We start from the raw sequence: 23,461 nt of genomic DNA, 5'->3' as shown, positions 1-23,461 counted from the left end.
GCATTGCAAATGCACGGCGAGCAGGCTACCTTGACAAGAAGTACTCATTTAAAGACAGTGCTATTGCTACACATGAGAGATTTGGTCCACTGATTCTGAAAGAAATTCAGTCACAAGAAATTCAGGAATTGGATTGTTATGATGATGTTCCAGAAGATGATGACATGATTGTCATTGAATAAATGAGTAAATTCTTGATATTATAGGATTCAGTTTGTCTGGTTTGTGTTGACAACTACCGTACTACCGTACCGTATACAGGTAATAAATTTCCTTTATTTTCATTTAACAATAAATGTGTACCGTATTTTTCTTCATGGAAAAATAAGACATCCCCTGAAAATAAGACCTAGCGCATCTTTGGGAGCAAAAATTAATATAAGACACTGTCTTATTTTGGGGAAAACAGGGTACACACCTGCCTACTATATTGGAAGGTTCATAGCATAATTTAGGCATCTCATTACTTTTTTAAATTGCTAATAAACCTGTCCAAACCCCCCCTCCTCCCCATTAACCAGATGTTCCTTGAGCATCTTACTATAGTTGCTATAGTATCTAGAGCTGGACTTTGCACACATGATAATTAATCAAACGTCACAAACAATTCTCAGCTCAATTAACTCTTTTTTAAAAAAAATAGGTATAATTTTTATTCATTCACCCCAGATGGCTATGCTGTATTGGTGGTTGTCATTTTTTAAAATATATTTTATTGATTTTTCATGGTGAGGAAGAGAGAGGAATAGAGAATAAGAAACATCAATGAGAGAATCATCGATCAGCTGCCTCCTGCACATCCCCTACTGGGAATGTGCCCGCAACCAAGGTACATGCCCTTGACTGGAATCGAACCTGGGACCTTTCAGTCTGAGAGCTGATGCTCAATCCACTAAGCCAAACCAGTTTCGGCTCAGTTAACTCTTTTTCATGAGACAGAGATGCATTAAAGGTAGTTGTAAAAGAGAAAAGAAAGGAAGATTCCTATCCAACACTTGGAGAATAACTCTCTGTTATAGTTTTCTCTTTATAGCACTTTTTCTGTTTGTTTTCGTAATGTCTGTTTCCTCCAACTATATAAGCTGCATATGGGCAGAGACTTCATTCTAGCTTATCACTGCATTTCTGGCACAGAGGAAGAAGTCAGTAAATATTCATGAAGTGAATATTGGAAAAAGAATGGTCTTTGAAAATGCTCACCAATCCTTGGGGGCAGCCTTTCTTCTTCAGCCAAGCCTGGCTGAGAGTGTCAGTACTATCGCATCCCCCTCAAAGCGAGTACAGGTCATGAAGCACAAGGGGGAAAAAGGGTGTGTGTTTTTTTTAAATATATTTTATTGATTTTTTTTTTTTTTTTTTTTTTTTTTTTACAGAGAAGAAGAGAGAGGGATAGAGAGTTAGAAACATCGATGAGAGAGAATCATCGATCAGCTACCTTCTGCACAACCCCTACTGGGGATGTGCCTGCAACCAAGGTACATGCCCTTGACCAAAATCAAACCTGGGACCTTTCAGTCCACAGGCCGATGCTCTATCCACTGAGCCAAACCGGTTTTGACTGGGTTTTTTTGTTTTTTTTTTTTAAGGGGGGGGGTGGGAGATGAATAAAAGTGACCTCATACCACAGCGATTTACTCCTTCCCAGATCTCTACTGAGCATCTCTGTCTACAGCAAGTTCCTGGCCCACTGGCTGGCTGACCCTCTACCCTCCCGTGCTGTCCCCTCCCCATGGCAGGTGCTCAATACTCTGCCTCCTGGATTTCTATGCACCCACCTCCTTGGTCCTGAGCTAGGTAGGGTCCCTGGTTTACATCCTCAAGCCTGCAGTCTTTATTTAGCAAAAGATGTACCCTTTAGGACCCACTGTTTTCAGAAGGAAGCGAGGGAATTAAAAATTTTCTTTTCTCTTTTACAAGTACCTTGATTTTTTTCCATCACACACATAGAATTTGAAGCCAGGCTTCTCCATTTTAAAATCACATGACCTCAGTCAAATTGCATCGCCTCTTCAGCACCTTGGTCTTCTCAGCTTGTAAACATGGGGATGAAACTGATGGTTCAGGGCCGAGTTGTAACAATTAAATGGGACAAAATAAACAGGAGCAGCTGGTGCAGAGTAGGTATTAAAGAACATGTTGCTTTTTTTTTTTTTTTCTTTTGCTTTTTTTTCCCTCAATATATTTTATTGATTTTACACAGAGAGGAATTGAGAGGGACAGAGAGTTAGAAACGTTGATGAGAGAGAAATATCGACCAGCCGCCTCTTGCACACCCCCCACCGGGGATGTGCCCACAACCAAGGTACATGCCCTTGACTGGAATCGAACCCAGGACCCTTCAGTCCACAGGCCGACGCTCTATCCACTGAGCCAAACCGGTCCTGGCTTTTTTTTTTTTCTTGAAGTAAACTCTCAGCTACCACAAGGACCCATGCACCCGGAAGAGTTGAGCTTTTTCGGAATAATGCAATTGAAACTCGTTCTTATTGAGAAGGTTGTTTCTAGGTCCCAAGGCCTTGGAAGGCATTGACTGCATGGGGCAGTTCCTAAAGGCAACCATGGTGAGAGAAGGTGGAAACACTGTCGCTTTCTGTGTGGGTAGCTTATCAATCAGAGATGACTGAATAGGGCAAGTTGCATGTACATCACTGTGAAAACAGCTACTCAGAAACACCCAGGGCACCAGCCAGCATCAGAAGGGAGATGTGCAGGTCTTAATGGCCAGAAGGAATCCACTTTAGCATGTAGGTGAGAAGATGTCACATGCTGAGGTCATTTTCCCATCTAATCCTATCACCATCCCTCAGTCCTCAGCTTCCTTATGATGAGGTGGCTGAGCCTGAGATGGCAACCCCTGCCAGCCTTCATTGTTGGCATCAGATCAAGTATGTGAGTTTTCCACACACGCCATGACTTCTGACTGGTACTTCCTACTTGCCCCCCAAATACTTGCTAGCTGCTTGAGTCTAATTGTAATGATACAAATTATACTTAAAGCCAAAGTTAAAGACTCTTGGTTGCTGTCTAAAAGATAGACTCAAAGGAGCACTCGGAATTTTTAAGAAGATAAAATAGTGCAGGCTGGGAATGGCTGGCCAGATAAAGCCAAGTGCCTTTGGCAGAGAGAAATGGAAAGGGTGGCACACATAACCAAAACAAAAGAAATAAAGAACTCCTCACCCACACCAGGATTGACTTCCTAATGGATGATGTCAAGTAGAAAAGAAACCACGTGAGGCTGCAAGACAATATGAAGGTCAGCCTGTGTCAGAGCACAACATTTTTTCTCTTTACTTTTTATGAAGTCAGTGTTTGAAAAGACCATGACAGTTCTGACAGCTCCCGCAACCTGCAATCACTTGAGTGATGCACAAGTGAGTTTTCATTCTAAAACTTATGCCTAAAAATTGGTAAAAACCTGACCAAGCAATCTGGAAGGAGGGACTGGGACATCCGATCCTTTGCAGCGTAGATCAGCACTGAAGAAGTTCTATCACAGGAGGACAGTGTTAGAGGAACACCTCCACCACCACTTCCACTGAGTTCTGTTCCTACTCCTTTTGCATATTTCCCTTCCCTCTTCAAACCCCAGCACCTCTCCCCCATCCGCACTCTCACCTTCCTCCCTATTCCACTGAGAGAATGGGAACTCTCAGAAGAGAACTTCCACATGCTTCCACCATCACATCTATCCACCTACTTGCATGTAGCTCCGTAGTCTCATTTTCTCTCCTACTTCTATGGATGAAGTTTTTGGTACTCCTCAGCAAGGCCAATTTCTCCATTTTGCTTACTTGAGAACATTCTTTCAAGATTTCTCTCCTATCTTTCTTGCACTCTTAGTTTTCCCATATCCATTGGGTGATTCCCATCAGCATACACACATGATGTTATTTCTCCCATTTAAATAATTAATAAAAAACAAAGACCATCTCTTGACCCACATCCCTTTCTAGCCATCCACCATCTAAATTTGCTCTCTCCAATCACCCTCTTCTTCTTATGCTCACTCAAGTTTAATTTCTGCCCCAGTCATCCCAGCAAATCTGCTCTTGTCAAAATCTTCAACAGCCTTTGCTTTGAGACACCAACAATCAGTTCTCCATGCTCATCTTGCTTGGCCTCCCAACAATGTTTGATGTATTGGTCTTGCACCACCGAAGTACCAGCTTCACTTGACTTCCAGGCCTCCACACGCTCCTGATTTTCCTCATCTCCCTGGCTGCTCTTTAGAATCATGATTGCTATCTCTTCCCTATCTCCCCAGTCCCCAAAGGCTGCAGTGTCATAGGACTCAGTCCTTGACCTCTGCTCGAATGACACTCACTCCTTCTGTATTCTCAGCCAGTCTTGTTGCTTTAAATATTAACTATATGCTGATGACTCCCAAGTTATTCATTTATTTATATTTTTGGCTCATGCTGGTATATGCTTACTCAACATCTTCACTTAAATGTCTAACTACCCTCTCAGAAGTAGCACGTCCCAAATTGAGCTCCTAATATCCCCTCCCACGCCTGCTCTTCCCACAGTCATTCCACATCAGTTAGCATCAATTTCATTCTTCCACTGGCTCAAGACAAAAACCTTAGCTCATCCTTCATTCCTTTTTCTTTCTCAACAAAGCAGGTCATTAACAGATCCTATTGGCACTTTCTGTAATATATTTCTAGAATCCTATCACTTCTTCCTACCTCTACCTCCCCGATCCAAACTGCCATCATTCCTCCTCTAGATTACATGTAGTAACTTCCTAACTGGTTTCCCTCTCTAGTCTCAGCCCCAATGTTCCGGTCTTCTCTCTGCAGTCATGATAACTCAATAGAAGGCAGATCATGTAACCCTGCTCTTCAAGTCTTTCAGATGGCTCCCCTTCTCCCTTGCAGATAAAGTCAAAGTCCTGAAAATGTCCTATGTGACCCCACACAATATGCCATCCAATATCTCTCTAACCTTATATACCACCATCCCCCTCTACTCTAGACACACAGATTTACTTTTCTCTTGGGCATTTGAGGGAAGTCCTGACCTTTGCACTTGCTGTTCCCTCTGCCTAGAGAGCCCACTCCCCAGCATCCATGTGGATAAATCCCTCATCTCCTTCAAGTCTTTGTTCAAGTGTCACCATCTAGTGAGTTCACCCCTGATCACCCTTTAAATTGCAATGTCCTCCCCTTTCCCCCACATCCACTCTATTCCTCTATCCTGCTTTTCTTTTTCTCTGTTTTACACCTTGGCACTTGGAACCCTAACAGACTACACAATTATTTCTTTTATTTCCTGTCTTTCTGCCTCCTATAGGCTTGTAAGTGGCAAGAAGGAGGGGGATTTGTCTGTGTTGTTCTCTGATGTACCTCTAGCAACTGAACTAATAGTAGACACTTAAGTAAGCATCGGTGGTGTTGGCAAATCAACTCATAAGGAGCATCTCTAGAAATCATATGAACCCTCGCTGCTGCAGAAACTAACTCATCTCAAGAGAAAGATAAATTCATTCTCAGGCTAAGTATACTTTTACTATAGCAAAATTATACCATCTCAATCACCATCATCATCATCATCATCATAGTAATGACATTTATATTTAGATTGTGCTTTCTGATTTACAGAATTCTTTCTCCCATGTGGTTGTACTTCATCAGCAAGACAACTCTGAAATTGAATAAGGCAAAGAATGTTGATTCTATTTTGTAGATGAGAAAAATAAGCCCCAATGCAGTTACATATCCAGCTTATACATCCCCCAGACAATGAGTGCAACAACGCTGTGATGAACCAAAGTCCCTGGACTCCAGGATTAAAACTATTGCTCCCATACCAGTCAACCTTCAAGCTAACAGTGTGCCCTTCTTTGGACTACTCAGATGAATTAAAAGGATCTGAAACCCTCACTATCCTACTTTGGCTCTTAATTTGCTCAACAAATATTAATCAAGTCCTTCCTATGTTCCAGCATTGTTCTAAACACTGGACATACAGAATAACACAAACCAAGACAAGATTGTGCTCTCATGGAGTCTATATTCTTAGAGAAGAGGTGTCAATAAACAAATAAACATTCCCTAAACTATGTCAGGGGCTGATAGTGCTGTGAAGGGGTAGGGATAGAGACTGATGGGGTACAAAGCAGATGAGCTATGTTAGAGATGCCCAGAAATAACTTGTTCACCTGATACCCACCAACCCTTCCTCTAGCAGTGGGAGAACAGTGCTTCAGATCGTTGGGTGCAGATAGCCTGAAAGGTGGCATTATTATACATTTGAATAAGACGTATGTGCAAGATTCCCAATCTAGATGCTAGGGAATAGGGGTGATAGCAAAGCCTGGTTGACATTTTCAGAAGAAAGCACTAGGACACACAGCTCAAAGTCACAAGAACACAGACTCTGCTCATGACCACAAGCTTTCTAACAAATGAAGCTGTCCAGCAACGAAACAGACTGGAAATGAGCTCTCTGTCATGAAAACTCTCCAGTAAGTGACTGAATGTCCTCTGAAGTCTCTTCCAACTACAAATCTGATTATTTTCCATTCTTTGGAACCTCTTTTTACCCTAAGTCATCATCCGTTCCAGTCGGCGATGTGTGAGGACAGGCACAAAAATCTGGCCAAAAACCAAGGTTCTCTTGGCAGCCCTCAAAGACAATGAGCAGTCACCTGACTGTTGTCCTAGCTCCTTCCAGCAGCAGTAAGAGCTGACTCTTCCTCAGGGAGATTAAAGGCACAGCCTACAGGACCTTACCCTGCAGGACCTACCAGGGGCTCACGTCTAAACAAGGTTCTCTGTCCATCAGGAATGGGCAGGATGTCTTTGCCAGTCACTCTAATCTCATTCATCATTAAACCACAAGCAACTACAAAAAGGAACAGAGCAAATTGTCCTGGACAGGCCACCAGCTCTCTGGGGACTTCTGGATGCTCATCGCAATGTCCACATGCACAGGCCTTTCTGAGATCCCAGCCTGCTCACATCTCTAGATGGCAACCATCCACCCTCCTTTGCCTTTGAGCCATTCCCAGGTCCTCCACCAACACCGGAAACAGGCCTCCAGGGTGATTGCATGCTGGCCCAGGCAAGACGTCACAGGACAGACACTGGCAAACTATTACCCCCATTTATCCATCACTTACTGTGGGCCAGATAGTTTGCTAAAAGCACTGTATAGGATAGCTATGACCTTTACATATGTGGCCACATACATCAACATGCTTGGAGAACCACAGCTGGGCAGAGTCTGACCAGCAGTGATGGCTTCTGCTTATTGAGTTGGTTAGGCCGGCCAAGGGATTTAAAGAGGTAGGCAAGGTGATGGAGGGACAGCTGAACCAAGGAAGCTAAATGCAGGGGCTGGGGGGACCACCAGGGCATTTTGTGGAAAGGATATGGGAAAGTAAGGGGCAGTTGCTAGAGGAAGAGAGATGAACTTGCTGTCATAAGGGGAAGCATCAAAGTTCCTCTCCCTAGAGTTGAGTAGGGCATTTTGGAAATTGTTGGTGATTTACACTGTAACTCTTGCTAGCTCTTCATAAAATGTTTGGTGAAATAGAGATCACTTAGACTTAGGGTCTGGATCTATGATTTTGCAAGGGCACTGAGTCCCAACGTGAGAGAGCCAGGTTGTCAAAGGAGGTGGTATTACAATATAGTATTCACATGATTTCATTTAATCTTCATAAGAGCCCAACAGGGTAGTTAGTATCATACTTATTTTATAGTGTGTGGGGAGATGGAAGGGGACACTGAATAATCTGTAGACACTCTTGCCTACAGTACAAACCAAGGGGGAAAACTTTATATCTGTCCACTCTGACTTGGTGCCTTTAAGTTAGCAAAAAGGTGAGTGTGGTGACTTCATGGTCATTACCCAGGACCTTTCCTGATTTGCTCCCAATCTTCCTCTGTTCCCCTCTAGTGGCTCCTGGATCTGAGCTGACCCCCTCCTATTACTACTCTCTCTGTCCTCTGGATTGTCCACAGGTGTCTTTGGTGGCCTGCAGAGTCCTCTGGCCCCTCCACATTTGGTTGTCTTGGGCAGGATCCCCAGGGCAGTGCAGGCCTCTCTGCACAAAAACCCCGCCCCCTAACACAGAGCCCAGTGGCCCACAAAGCAAGGCAGCATCTAGCAGTGGTTAAAACGGTGACTTCAAGAGTCAGAGCATGTGGGTCTACATTTCTGCCCACAGGGCACTTGCTGGGTGGCTTAGCACAAGTTACCTAACCTCTCTGATCATTAGCTTCATGAGAATACCAAGGCAAGGAGAGCACTTAAAACAGTGCCTCGTGTTAGTTAATAGTGATTACTTATTGAAGAGGATGAACCTGCCCTAACCAGAGCTGCAGATTGAAGTTGTAACCTAGAAACATGCCCTTGACCGGATATCGAACCTGAGAGGGCAGAGCAGAGCGAGGATAAACTCCGGACTCCACTGTGGGGCAGGGCGGAGTTATCCTCCATTTTGTGTAACTGGACCCTAGCCCTCACTCAACAAATCAGGTTCAGCCAAAGCAGTGACATCACCACCGGTGTAAAACCCCTAGGCTTGGCGAAATTTGGCCTCTCTTCTGCCATGCTGTCGGCGTGAGTGGGACAGAGCCCATGCTAGCATGGAAGAGGCTCTTCTGCTTATTGCATCGGACTCAGCTCCCTGGTGGTCCTTGGGGATCATGAAGTCTGGGCGTAACAGAACCCATGACCCTCCAGGGTGTAGGTCGATGCTCTGACTACTGAGTAACACAGGCCAAGGCTCAAACACAATGTCTTCATGCATTTCTTAAAAAAACAAAACAAAAAAAAGAATAACTTTTGTCACAATAGACAGAAATAAACAATTTTCATCTAAAAGAAATGTGAAGTGTAAATTACTATAGATTGTATTGAGTTGGGGATTGAAGTAAGTGTAGGGGATCAATGCCAGAAAAACCACATTAAAGTACCCGTAAGGCCACGATGGGGGTGGGAATCACTTCTGAGACTGTCCTTACCAGCTCCCCACCACATCTTCCCCATCCACAGTGAGAGCTCCATACAACCACAAATGAAACAGGAAGAACCAATCTTAACAAAACAAGTGCAGCTGGGAAGAGCAAATTCCAGATGGAGAAGTCATTTGAGCCCTTTTTTATGAATATGCAGAGCCATTTGATTTGCTGGGCAAATGAGGATAGTGGGCCCATCCATCCCCAAAGGGTTCAGCAGGGAGTTCTTTATTCACTACATTTAAATGCAAATGATCACACAATTGCATGACAATACAACTTTTGAAAAGTTGATTTAAAACAGCACAAGGAAAGGATTAAGGGACCAATAAGAAAGGCTTTGTTTTAATTTTCTATGGAGGTTAAAGTCGGGTCACACAGAAGCCCAAAACTCAAATGCTACCGCAGGAGCCAATCTGGTCACTAAATAGAATTCGTTTATGTTCCTCCTCTTATGAAAAAAGAAAAAGAAAAAAAATCTTTTTGTTTGTTTGTTTGTTATCAAATAAAATACAAGAAGGACTCCTGATCGGCATGAGCTTACCTTACACCAAACTGATAATAATAAAAGCAAAAGCCCAGAAACTTGACACGTAGCCTGTGGCCTGTGCCATACTGAGGGTGGATGCATATCCTTAGAAATACTGGAAAGTTGCCAGACCATTATTCTGATTTGTGGAAACCCTGGTTTTTCAAAGCCCCTCAGGTTGGGAACCACTGATCACTGATGTAGGAACATCTTCTAACACAGACATTCCTGGCTTTGAATGACAAGGGATAAAGACTTGATTGTTGGAAGTCCAGCGGGAGTCCACTGTGAAGGGGAGCCTCAGAGAGACACCCCTCCCCCCCATGACGTGAGAAAGATGGGAAAGGCCATAAATCTCTTCCTTTAAAGGCAATGCCAATGCTAATGTGTCACCCACTGTTGACTGAGGTGGAAGCATTGTATTGCTCAAAGATGAAAATGAGACATTGTCCCTATACCAGCTTCATCTACAATTCAAAATGTCAAGCAAACAAAATGGAAAGGAGTAAGGCCAGGCTGTGCATGGAGGTCATATAGATAGAAGCAGTTATGTACGAGCTAACAGTATCTCACTTTTAAGCAAGAGTATGTCTGGGATTTGCTGCAAAAGAATATAAAGCAGACAGTAGGTAAGGGTACCAGTGAATCAAGATTGGCAATGAATTGATAATTATTGCAGTTGGGTGACAGGTACATTGAGGTTCATTCTGTTTATTTTTTGCAAGTTTGGAAAATTTCCAGAAGAAAAATGACTTTTTAATTTGATTTTTTAAAAAGATTCCAACTGCCCAACTTAAATGTGACACCACCCAACTCTGTTGGAACAAATTCTCCACTGGAAAGAAAGCACTCTGGTCACCCTCATGGGAGCCCTGGGAAAAGGGCAGTGCTAATGGCATAATCATGAAGGGAGGAGCTACACAAGATAGGAAGTTTAGAGTTCAGTCTCAAACCAGGACCTTTAAACATGGACAACAGAACCCATTTACAACAGATCAGTCCCTGCAATGAAATATCAAGGGACTTGATAACTCAAGAATTCAGAGACTTCCAGTTTCAGCCTTGACTGGGAACCAGCAAAGTTTCTTTCTTATTCTAAACTCAACATGTCACTCCAGTGTGTGGTTGAGTTGACATCATCTCTTATAATTAAGAATGTGCGTTTACTGCAAAATTCCAGAGGATACCACACCTTGATGATATACTAGTTATGGTTTTTTGTTTGCTTGTTTTGTTTTTAACCAGCCAGATTTTTTTTCAAAAAAAATAGGATTCATTTAGCATCTTAGTCTACCAAATTGATTGATTATTCCGAATGTAAGGATATTTTAGCATGCAGATACCTATAGCTAACCAGATTCAATTAGAAAGAGATAGACACAGTGCCATAAATAGAGTAAGCTACGTCCAATAATAGATAAGATAGCACACAGTAGGGCCACATCAGAATGTTGCATCATGAACTGGATGTAACATTTAAAGAGGGATATAGACAGTGAAGATCCATTCAAGGAAGATGAGCCAGAGTGTTATGAAGAGTAACATGGGCCATGGATGTCCAGCTGAAGGTACTGGGTCTTATTATTAATGTCAAGCAAACAAACATAAAATGGGAAGAAGAAAGGCCAGTCTGTACGTGCAGGTCATATAGACAGAAGCAGTTATGTAAGAGCTAACAGCTCAGAAAGTGGAGGAGGAGGAGGACAAAGTAACTGTCTTCAGCTATTCAAACAGAAGAGAGATTAGACCTGCTCTATGGATCTAACAGAAAAGAACTAGTGCCAACACACGGAAGTCTCAGGAAGGCCTGTGTCAGCCCAGTAGAAAAAATAATCTTGAAAAAAGTAAAACTGAGCCAAGTGCTCTTTGGCTCCTTTGGATCCTAGTGCGTTCCCTGGAAGCTCTCAGGCAGAATTTGGGCATACGCTTAGGAAGATGTGTTGAAGGGATTTCATGACTGGATGGGTATCTGCATGAATTTTAAAAAAGCTTTCAAATGGAGATTCTGTGGTTTCTGAAAATGAAAACTTCTAATGGACAAAACAAAGTCTTTTGTTCATTTGTTTGAAGTTGAGTAAATAACAAACGAAGTTCCCCTTGGCCAAATGCTGTGGATATAAACCCGTTTTCAAACTAAGAGTAAATAAAAATAAAATTTAGTTCCTCTACCATACTCAAACCACTTTTGCCTCATGGAGAAGCTGTGCTAGAGGCACCACAGATCTAGATAAAGCATCCAGGAAACAGTTTTCATCCTTGACTCTCATTTTTCACTTCTGCCAAGACACAGACTTGATTGGCCTCAAACATGACTTGCAGGCTCCCACTGTGGATATCTGGGCTGGCTAGACTCTGGGATAAGGTTCCAATCTGGAACTCACCAGCCTTCCTACCTCAAGGCAACAATCAACTCAGCTTTGAGGTCCCTGAGTGTTGCTATTTGTCCTGTGTTCTGACTCTGTCATACTTGAATTTGTTTTTCTGTATTTACTGGTTTTCAAATTCTTATCTGAGTTCTGATCACCTATGCTACCTAAAGTTTGACTTTCTGAATATCCCTAACAATTCAATCATCCATTCATTTTGCTAAATATATCCAGTATCTTCCATGTGCCTAGAGCACTGTATTAGGCACCTTAGGAAATACAAAAAGCCATAGGATCCTGGCAGAAATCTACAGCTGATAGAGAATATGAAATGTGGGACAGAAATAGCTACAACCCTCTGCACAGTGTGCTAAATGCCCTAAGAGAGGTACAATCCTATTGCCATCAGAGCTCAGAAAGTGGTGAGCTGCTGCAGAAAAACACGATGTAACTGCAAGCACAGCCTATAAAAGCTGGATGCTTAGTGTGCTAATTTTTTTAAATCCTCAAATATGAAGGCATATAAAATATTAGCTTTAAAGAGTAGGTAGCTGTGAATCAGGAAACGTATATCTAATGTTCAACCGTAGAGAAACATCCAACATTAGCCAGAGGGGTTAATCAATGTCCAGTGTGAGCCAGACAGGAGAAAATCATCCCCATCGTGAATATGGCCATTTCTTAAGTCAGCCAGAAAAATTACAATTATGAAATTGGAACTGCATTTGCCGCTCAACTGAGTCTTTCAGAGATTCGGTTTAGATTGAAAAATCGTTCTTTAAAGAGTTCCTCTGGATAATAGACTTCAACTGCACTTTATATTTTTAGAATCCTTTAGATTCATGCCCCATTCCAATCCCCAGAGATAGGTTACATCAGGGGTAGGCAACGTTTTCAGTAGACAACCAGATAGTAAATACTTCAGGCTCTCATTCCAGGCAGTTTCTGTCACAGCGCTTGGCTCTGCTGTTGTAGCATGAAAACAGCCCTAGACAAAACTCGTGTGAATGAGTGTGGTTGTGTGTGCATAAAACTTTATGAATTCTAAAATTTGAATTCCAAAAAATGTTCACGTGTCATAAAATGTTATTCTTCTTTTACATTTTTTTTCAACCATTTAGAAATATAAAAGCCATTCTTAGCTCGCAAGCCACATTTGGCCAGCAGGCTGTACAGTTTGCTGATCCTTGGTTAAATCAATCACACTACATACAAAATGATAATACAAAGGCTAAAGGAGACTAAGTATATTCTCAAATCAATAGCTATTTAGTTAATTAATTTCCATATAGAGAAGAATAATAAAGTAATAGGGAAAGACTGAGATATTTACCGGTGCTTTGTAACATGAGTCACAGTATGGGAAAATCACATTATCTATAAACTTCAATTTCTAACTGGCTGGCATGGCAGATGGTTGAGCATCAATCTTTGATTCAGGAGGTCACAGTTTCATTCCTGGTCAGTGCACATGCTCAGGTTGTGGGCTTGATCCCCAGTGGGGGAGCATGGAGGACACAGCCGATCAATAATTCAATAATTCTCTCTCATCATCAACGTTTCTATCTCTCTTTCCCTCCCATTCTTTTCTGAAATCAATAAAAATATATTTTAAAAAACAAACAAACATATAAACTGCAATTCCCTTGGGCATAACAAGTAAATAATTTTTAAACTGTGCTTAGCAAGAGTGGTTCATGAAAATTGAAGCAATTATGTCTTGAGTTTTTTGTCTTTCTTAATTTTAATTTCTAATAATGACAATCCCTAAGTTTGCAAAAATTTGCCTTGTTTTAAAAAGTTTGTAGATAATGTGATGAGCTACATACTGCTAAATATTTATTAGCACATAAATATTTCAAATGAAATATGAACAGTTACTGATGTAGTTTAATCTCAGTGCTCTATGGAAGGAAGATTCCACCTTTCTTTAGGTACCAAGATGAAGGTTTAGGATAATGTTGACGAATAAAGCATTGGAAAACCCATCCCCTACTCACACTGGAATGTCACTTGTTTGAGGCTTTTAAATGATATAATAATAAATTTCAAGGTCATAGAGGCCCATACCTTTATAGAAAGAGCAGAAATATTCTTGTTTCAGACCCCTGAAAAGATTAAAGCTGAAAACAAGTGTCAAAAGAAAGAATCTCCATGGTCCTTATGCTTCAGACTATTAAGCCTGTGGAAAAGAGAGCTGGGCACACGACCCAAATTCTACAAAATCATGGAAATCACACTAGGGTGAATAGAGTTCACCAAACCTAAAATAGTTGAACAAGGAGGGGCCATCCCATTGAAGTAAAATGGGGGTATATTTGGAACCTGGATGAGAACCGCTTCCCATCAGTACAGTTGTTTGTTGGATTGACTGTTTTGGTGGGTTGTATAGCAGTATAATTTTTCACTCAGTTTTTCAATAAGTATGGCCTGAACAATGTACAATGGTTCCATTTCAGAAAATAAAAATAAATAAACAAAATAATAATTTAAAAAAAGAGGACAAGCTCTCTTTATTTCAAAGAGCAATACAGAAATAAAGACAGCAATAACTGCTGAAGCTGGTTTGGCTCAGTGGATAGAGCGTCAGCCTGCGGACTGAAAGGTCCCAGGTTCCATTCCAGTCAGAGACATGTACCTTGGTTGCGGTGGGGGATGTGCAGGAGGGAGCTAATCGATGATTCTCTCTCATCGATGTTTCTAACTATCCCTCTCTCTTGTTCTCTGTGAAAAATCAAAAATATATATATATTTTTAAAAAAACAGCAATAACTAAAATGTTTAGGTAAAATCATGGTGCTAGACCCCTAATAAAGAGAACATTGACATTTGGGATACAAGCCCCACATCTCAATTGTATCTTCTGTGTCCATCACCCTTCTGGAGCTCACTGAAAAAGCTGCATAAAGTCTGAACTCTGGCACTGTCCCCACCTTTTTTCTGGCTTTCTCTGTCTCCTCCCTCATTCCAGTCATCTTAGCAAGCTCCTTGGAGATCCCTTAATGTACTGTGCAAGTTTGGGGCCTTTCCATACCCTACTCTTAACCCAAGATGCCGTTCTGTCTTCTGTCCATAGGACAGCTCCTTCTTTCAAGCTCCCTCTCACTACTACCTGCCTGGATGGCCCTCCCACCATGTCTAGATTTTTGCAAACTTTATTTCATTCTCACCTTTTTAAAAAAATATATTTTATTGATTTTTTTTACAGAGAGGATGGGAGAGGGATAGGGAGTTAAAAACATTGATGAGAGAGAAACATCTATCAGCTGCCTCCTGCACACCCCCTACTGGGGATGTGCCCCACAACCAAGGTACATGCCCTTGACTGGAATCGAACCTGGGACCCTTCAGTCCACAGGCCGACGCTCTGTCCACTGAGCCAAACCAGTTTCAGAGATTCTCACCTTTTTGTAGGCTCTTATGTTTGTCTATTTCCTCTACAGAAGATTATCTCCCTGAGACATAGAAAGGTGTGTCTTTAATTTCCATACCCCTGAAACCTAGATGGTGCTTGAGGCATAGACACAATTCAATAAATATTTGTTGAAAACAAGAATCAATGGCCAACGAGGCCTTTCCTAACTCTACCCTTCCTGTGGCAAAAAGAATATAGGCTAGATAAGAATGGAAGGTCATTCTAACATTTTATTCATTCAAGCATTTACTTAGCATCCCACTATGCCAGGCACTGTTCTGGGAGCCTGAAATACATTAATGCGCAGAGTACATGAAAATCCCTGCCCTTTGAGGAGCCCACTCTCTACCTGAGGAGACAGACACTAAATAATAAATATGAAAAAATAAGGAAATAACATGCTTTGTTAAAAGGTCATAAGAGGAAAGGGGAAAATATATAAGTAGAGCAAGATAAGGGGGCTGGGATGTGTGAGTTATGAATTTAAATTGTGTGATCAGGGAACTATCAATAGAACTTGCCACCTGGACAACAAGAAGGTGTGTGTTTTTTGTTTGTTTGTTTGTTTGGTTTTTTTTTTAAATATATTTTATTGATTTTGTACAAAGAGGAAGGGAGATAGAGAGTTAGAAACATCGATGAGAGAGAGAGTCATTGATCAGCTGCCTCTTGCACACCCCCTACTGGGGATATGCCCGCAACCAAGGTACATGCCCTTGACCGGAATCAAACCCGGGACCCTTCAGTCCCCAAGCCGACGCTCTATCCATTGAGCCAAACTGGTCTTGGCATCAACAAGAAGGTTTTATATTTGAACAAAGACTTAGAGGAGGAGAGTGAATTAGACATGGGGATAGGTGTGGACAGGCCTTCCAGGCAGAGGTAACATTCAGTACAAAGGCGCTAAAACCAAAGCAAGGTGGTCAGTGAGATTAGTTAAGAACGAGTTAGAAAAATGTGTGTTGGAGAGTGACGGGGAAAGATAGCAGACCATGAAGGTCTTGAAAGCCATTATAATGTCGTTATCAAACAAAATTATCTGACTTATGTCTGGCTTCTATCTCAAAAGGACCACTTTGGCTATTCTGTTGAGGATTGAGCATTGGGGCCAGTAATTCAGATAAAAGATGCCAGTGGCTTATATCGGGGTCGTAAAATGGGGAAAAGTGGTTGGTCCTAGTTATATTTGGAAGATAGAGAGCTCCAAAAACATTTGCTGACATAGATGGGATGTGTAAAGAAAGAAGGATCAAGCATTAGCCCAAGGTTTCTGACCTAAGAGACTGGAACAAGGGAAGCACTATATGTATTTAGTGTTATCTAGGGGCTGTACTTCACTTATCCTCCCACTGTTGGGCAAATATTAAAGAAGGTAAAGATGTAGCAGCATGGCTATCCATGTGGAGGCAACATGATGCTGGAGAAAGAGTAGAAAAAGAGTGCTATTTAGCTGCCACCATCTCCAGGGTTAGCCTTTGAGTCTTGCTCCTCTTCCCTTTGTTCTTGCTCCCTTATCCCCAGAATAACAAGAATTGTCCTGGCTGGCTCACTTGCCCAGACCTAAAAGAATTGTGCCATAGATTTAATGGAAGACAGTTTCATGGCAGTAGCTCCATTATTAAAATGACAATGGGGATGATGCTGATACTGATAGAGTTTGTAACATTTGCCGTTGCTGCAGAGTTCATAGAGGAGGAGGATGTGTCACTGACAATGGCCTCAGTGTCAGGAAGATGGCCTTAGTCACACAGCCATATAAGCTGTTGACATCTTTTTTGAGCTAAAATATTTCTGAAGCTATCTGCCAAACTGTATCAAAAAAAAAAACACAAATGCATTCCATGCAATTGAGTGATTATAATTGGAAAACCTCTGGCAATGGAAAACTTCATCCCTTGTAAATTGATGCTACCTTTACATATATTGAGATATGGGACATTCTCTATAAAATAAGTCCCTTTATCCCAGTTCTTAGTCTGTTACATCAAATCCTAAATAATTACTTTAAATGTCTTTGTTTTACCAAAATTTGTGTTATCATTTAAAAACAAAATTGGTAATGAAGAAATATGTAATGCATTCCTTTGTGTCCTTAGGATATTTTTGAGCAATTTGAGATGATTTGAAATGCTTTAGAAATGAATGAGAATTGTACCAAAAAGTGTATATTTCACAGTATCATTAAATATATATTAAGGGACCATTATTGATGTCTCAGGGGATAATATTATAAAATTTAGACTTCAATCTTTTTAAAGAAACACTTTCAAAACTGAGTTTTCATTCTCTTTCTCAGTCATGTATAGATTACTTTCACAACTATTGCCTAACACAAAGCAGAGATTATTTATTTAATTTTGATTAAATCTAATTCTTTAACATGACTTGTAAGCCTTCATAATTTATCATATTTCCACCTATTTTCCCAGGTTTGTCTCTCATTCCCTTTCTCTTGAACCATCCTGAACTTTTCTTAGTTCTAATATGTCATGGTTGTCTGTCTCACCATCTCAGCTCTTATGTGTGATTGATCGCTCTATCTGGAACAAGAGTATATACATTCACTTATTTTCTTATTTACTTAACAACTATTATGAAGCAAATGTGTGCCTTTAAAATAGTCGTTGCAAGCATATTAAACAATTTCTCGATTTCTGACAGTTACTCTCTACATATTAGTAGCAACTCAAATTCATTTTTCATTTGACTTCTAGTTGTAGCAATAAGGGCTGCATTTCCACTTCCACAACAAATAGAGAGAGCCATCTTCATTACCCTTTGAGAGTTACAAATTGGTTCATGTCTCTTTTCAAAAGACTCAATGGTTCAAAGCAAAAATATTTTGAAATAGAAAAACTGGGAAATCCAATTATTTTGCAATCATCCAAAAACAAGGTACATATTTCTGCTGTGATCAAATCCCTCAATTCCTTTATTTTTTTTTTATGGCAAAACTAATCTGATCAGTTGTTCTCTCACTTTTCCATTTAATTTGCTATCTTATTTCTCAGTGGTAGGATTATTGACAAATTTAACTATATATATATAATATATAGATACATACATACATATATATATATAGAGTGTTATACTGAAACAGAATCTCTATATAATTGTCAATTAAGAACGTACATGTTTAAAAAAACTAGCATAAAAAACTAGCATAGCATTACCTTCTTATGTAATAAGGTAGACCCATGAAATAAAACATTGTTAGATCGTGGACTTATTTTTCCAAATAATTTTTATTTAGCCCTGAAAACATTTTAATTACAGTAAAGTATATAGGTGACAGATAATCTCTACACAATATTTCTTTACTATATGTTTCTAAAACCACAAATAGGAATAATATCAGCTCCATTTCAGAGTAAAGAAAAATTTTCATTTTAAAATATTTTACAGCTGAAACCGGTTTGGCTCAGTGGATAGAGTGTCAATCTGGAGACTGAAGGGTCCCAGGTTCGATTCTGGTCAAGGTCATGTACATTGGTTGCAGGCACATCCCCAGTGTGGGGGGAGGGTGTGCAGGAGGCAGCTGGTTAATGTTTCTCTCTCATCAATGTTTTTAGCTCTCTATCCCTCTCCCTTCCTCTCTGTAAAAAAAAAAAAAATCAATAAAATATATTTTTACAAATATTTTACAAATATTGACAACTGTACAACTACTACTTTACAAAGGTAGTGAGTTTTTAGTTCTGAATGCCACCTCTCTTTTTATTGATAGTCTTTTTTCTTTGGTTAACAACTGCATTTCAAAACACAGCTCTATTAAAAGTGTCTAACACCAAAGTTCTGTTTAGCTCTTTAAAAAAATGTTTCCATTACAAATTTTAGGCACCTTACAGAAACTGTTGATAATTTTATTGCATTCAATTATTTCTGTATTGTTGAGGAGGAAATTTAAAAAGCCATTTAAGAGAAGGAAATAGTTTGTGGGTAATTGTTTTCTTTAGAAGTGGGAAGGAGCTCTTAAGGAAATGCATATTTAGGAATCTCATTTAGTTGATGGCAAATTTGCTTCCAATCTCCATTAGTATATGTTTGAAGGAAATAGAGTTCATGGAATTATGCAGTCAGCAGATTAGTGAGCACTTGTCCTTGCCTTTGGTACAGTCCAGAGGCCTCTGCAAGTGGACTCAGAAAGTCTCAAGTTGCTACATGTTCTCCATGTCACTTAAGCCACTTAAGAAAGTCCCTCAGGCCCTTGCCAGTTTGGCTCAGTGTATAGAGCATCAGCCTGCGGACTGGGGGTCCCGGGTTCGATTCCGGTCAAGGGCATGTACCGTGGTGGTGGGCACATCCCCAGTGGAGGGTGTGCAAGAGGCAGCTGATCGATGATTCTCTCTCATCAATGTTTCTAACTCTCTATTTCTCTCTCTTCCTCTCTGTAAAAAATCAAAAATATATATATATATATTTTAAAAAGTCCCTTAGCCTTTGAACATCAGTTTTTCATTTGTAAAATGGAGATATGGTGCCTTCCTTGTAAGTTTGCTATTAGGAATGTGACACAACATATATGAAAAGGCTTTGTAAACTAGTAACTACAAAAATCAATTACAATATTTATCATGAGCTCAAAGATTCCCATAACAGTTTATACAAAAAAATAGTTGAATATATATTTTGTGTTCTTGTTTCCTTTCCACGTGCACATGTGATAAATCCTTTATTAGGTTATAAGCTCCTACCTAATTAAATAAAGACTTTTGCACAGTGAGCATACCACTTTCTCCTTCCACGTTCTCTGGATTACATGTGACTAATGGACACTCAAAAGGTTTTATTGACAGATACTCTCTTCCTCAGTTCCAATAACAAGCAAATAGTCACTACTGTCAAAAGTCTCTTTTTGCTTATTCGCAGTCTAAACCTTCCTATTGTAATCCATTCCTTTTTCCACATATTCTATCCTCTAAAGTCATGAAGAACTGACAGGTCAACACTGACTTAATAAAAGCCTGTATTATTGTTACCAAACTCTCTTCAGACACAAGACAGAATCCTTGGTTTTCTATCTAAATCTGTCTCTCTTGCAAACCCCAAAACAAACAGAATTAACTGCACCCTCGGCCCTACAGAAGGAGGAGAGTTTCCTGGCTCAGGAAAAATTCCTAGAACCAAGAAGTTCCAGAGGGAAGTCCATTCCCATCTGGGCAAGTGAAGGGAATACAGAACACCCACATAAAATGGCTAGAGGAAATACGAACAGAGACAAAAGGAAGGATAAGGCTGAAGACATCAGAAGCAAAAGAAAGTGAAAGTACAGTGTTCCCAAGGCTCTGTCTGATTTTCCTTTAAAATTAATAAAATGCTCTGGTCTACCCTGATGCTTAACAAAAAGTACTTACTAGCTAAGTGGGTAAGTTGGCATTCACTCCTAATGAAATGCCTTTCAAAGCTGCAGGGGATGGTGAGGAAAGGATGGCTACCTTTCAGTCCCCCTCCTTGGATCCTATACATGTACCTAGCCATCTGCCCTTGGCTCAAAGCAAGTCTGTATTCTTTCTGTGAGGTTTTTAATAAGCGGACCAGTCTTTGCCGATATGACGTGGCTTTCACTAAAGAGCCCTAGAAGAGCTCCCGGTAAACACGTGTGCCCGCAGCCAGCTCCGGCGGCACACCCTGCATTTCAGCACCGCCGCCTCTGGATAGCGCCCTGTTGACCGCCCGGGTCGCCTCCAACGGTCACTCATGCATCCCACAACCCACTCGTTCTCCTCTTCTCCTTTCCCTCAGTGCCAGAAAAAAAAGAAAAGAAAAGCACCCCCAACTTCTAATCCCTCGTTAAGCCTTCTTCCGCGTCCCTCCCTCAGGGTCTGAACGTGCACACCCCGCGCCTATGAGTCTGGCCTGAGCCGCAGCAAAGCCGCTTGGGCTGGAGATCTCCGACAGCCATCGATCCCCTTTCTCTCGCCCCTGCTAACCCCAAACCAGCAGCCAAGAGCGGCTCGCTCCCTCTCTCTCCAAGCCCAAAGCCTCCAAGAAACAAACGGCGTGATGGTGTTCTCTCTCTCACCCGCCCCAAATCGCGGGAGCACGCGCGCGCGTGCACACACACACACACACACACACACACACGCACACACGCACACACGCACACACACTCATATACACACACTCGCACGCCGCAAGCCTCCCAGGTGCCATCGCCGCCCTGGGAAGAACGTCAGCCAACTTGGGTCCAGATCCAGCAACACCAGCTGGGCAAGGCCTCTGGCAGCGGCCGCCCCGCCCCCACCCGGGCAGCGGGTCCCCCCAGCCAAGCCCAAGCTGGCCAGCCCCCCCCCCCCCTTTGCCCCATTCATTCAACCACTCACCTCCCTCGGGCAAAACACAGCGCACCACCCTCAAACATTTCCTCCTTGCCCCCACCCCCACCCCACCCACCACCCAAGCCCTAAACGAACCAGCTCCTGGTTGTTGCGAGTGTAATGTTTGTGTCTCGGATGCATCTACATCATTTAACTCCTTCGAGCTTTCCGCCCAGTCTAAACAAACCGCACTTTATCTCCAACCGCCCCCCCCCCCTCCTCCTCCTCCTCCTCGCTTCTCAGTGCCCCAACCTCTGCCCCCATCCCGATCCTCATAAGCCGAGGAGCCAAACCACCGCACAGCCGCACCCAAGTTCTCCAACCTCGACCTCCCATCCAGCCCAAACCAACACTCACCTTTGCGCCCTCCCCCTCCCCCACCTCCTCCTCCACACACACACACCCCACACCCGGCCCCCACCCCAAGAGCCGGATCTGGCCCGAGCAAGTGACGCCTGGAAAGCGCAGTTTGCATCCCCTCCCCGGAGCCGGGAATAGAAGGCTGACCTCCGACCAGCGGGATCCGCTAGCGGACCCCTCCGAGGGGCCATGCGCCTCCCGGTTCAGTCGCCCTGGAAAATACCGGCTCCGGACCGGAGAGAGGCGGAAGCAGCCTGGGGGGGGGGGGGGGGGGCGGGAGGACTCACCGAACATCTGAATGTGCCCTTTGGTGATGGGGTTGAAGCTGCCGCAGGCCAGCAAGATAACGTGGGTCTTGGTGGTCTCGGTCATGGTACGGGCGGGTTCCTCGAGCTGGCCCAGGGGGTCCGCTTCTCTTTTTGTGTCTCGATGTCTGCAGAGGGAGAAAGGAAGGCGAGGCTCCGGCGTTGGATGCTGTGGACTCCAAGGAGCCGCTCCAGACGCAAACCGCGTCACTCCCCGCCTCCCCTTAACACTTGCATCCCCGGCGAGATCCGAGGCTGCTTTTGTACTGCTCTGCTCGGTCCTTCCCTTTTCTTTCTAGCTCTCTGTTCGCGCCTCTCGACCTTCCTTGCTCTCGCCCCTACCCTACCTCATTCCATTCCGAATTTTTTAAATTTTTTAAGTGTCTATCAAGACAAAATGTGGTACCCACGTCCAGAAACATGAATACTTACAACAGGGTGTGAGCTCCTTCTCTTATCTCCTTCTGATTTAGTGAACTGTGTCTTTCTCTCTTCTTAAGATTTTAAGTGAGAAATGACTACTGTTCATTTCAGGAGTGTTTACTTCCGCCTTTGTTTTGCCCCTTAATGATGTGATGATTTTGAACTATTAGGACTGAGCCCAAGAAACAGGGAAGCCCCAATCCGTCCTCTCTTCCCTTTTGTGGGTTGAAGCAATGAGATCAGATTGGGAGAACGTAAATGGGGCACAATGAGCTAAAGTTGTCTTGGAAAATGTCTGTGATCTTACATAAGATGCCAAGAAATGAGGCAAAGATGTGCGCATTCAACAACTTTCTTGAGTGCTTAATGTTGTGTTTAGACTTGGTTGTAAAATCGGCTGATAAAGCCAGGTCCCCGTCTTCACCGAGTGTACATTCCACTGAAAGGAAATGGACAATACACAACAGATGAAGAAAATACCAGATGGCAGTTGTGCAATGCTCAATCCTTGAATGTAATTGACTCTCCGACTGAGAGGGGAAGAAAGGGGAGCGCTTTACATCTAGTAGTTAGAGAAGGCCCTTTGGGTGGGGAAATTTTAAACTAAAACCTAAAAGACACGGAGTTGCTAGTACCAATATTTTGGGGCAGGTAAGAGTTTATAGTGCCAGTGTGGTTAGAGTACTACCGGGTTTCCCCCTAAAATAAGACATCCTCCGAAAATAAGACCTACTTACAAGTTTCCTTCTGAGTGAAATATAAGGCATC

At 42.2% G+C, this 23,461-nt stretch overlaps 1 protein-coding gene across 1 annotated transcript in view; it reads right to left on the bottom strand.

Annotated features, from left to right (window-relative positions):
* NMNAT2 (nicotinamide nucleotide adenylyltransferase 2) overlaps positions 1–22,569 on the bottom strand; it is a 100,114-nt gene extending 77,545 nt beyond the window's left edge. Inside the window, exon 1 of the mRNA XM_036442012.1 lies at positions 22,253–22,569. Coding sequence (XP_036297905.1) covers positions 22,253–22,337 — 85 coding nt within the window. The 5' untranslated portion in view covers positions 22,338–22,569. The remainder of the gene's footprint in view (positions 1–22,252) is intronic.
* Between the last annotated feature and the right edge of the window lie 892 nt (positions 22,570–23,461).

This window comes from Pipistrellus kuhlii, unplaced genomic scaffold (assembly GCF_014108245.1).
Source record: "Pipistrellus kuhlii isolate mPipKuh1 unplaced genomic scaffold, mPipKuh1.p scaffold_m20_p_18, whole genome shotgun sequence".
NCBI classification, from domain to species: domain Eukaryota; kingdom Metazoa; phylum Chordata; class Mammalia; order Chiroptera; family Vespertilionidae; genus Pipistrellus; species Pipistrellus kuhlii.
Note: the sequence above shows the minus strand (reverse complement) of the source record. Positions and strands in the feature narration are given on the sequence as shown.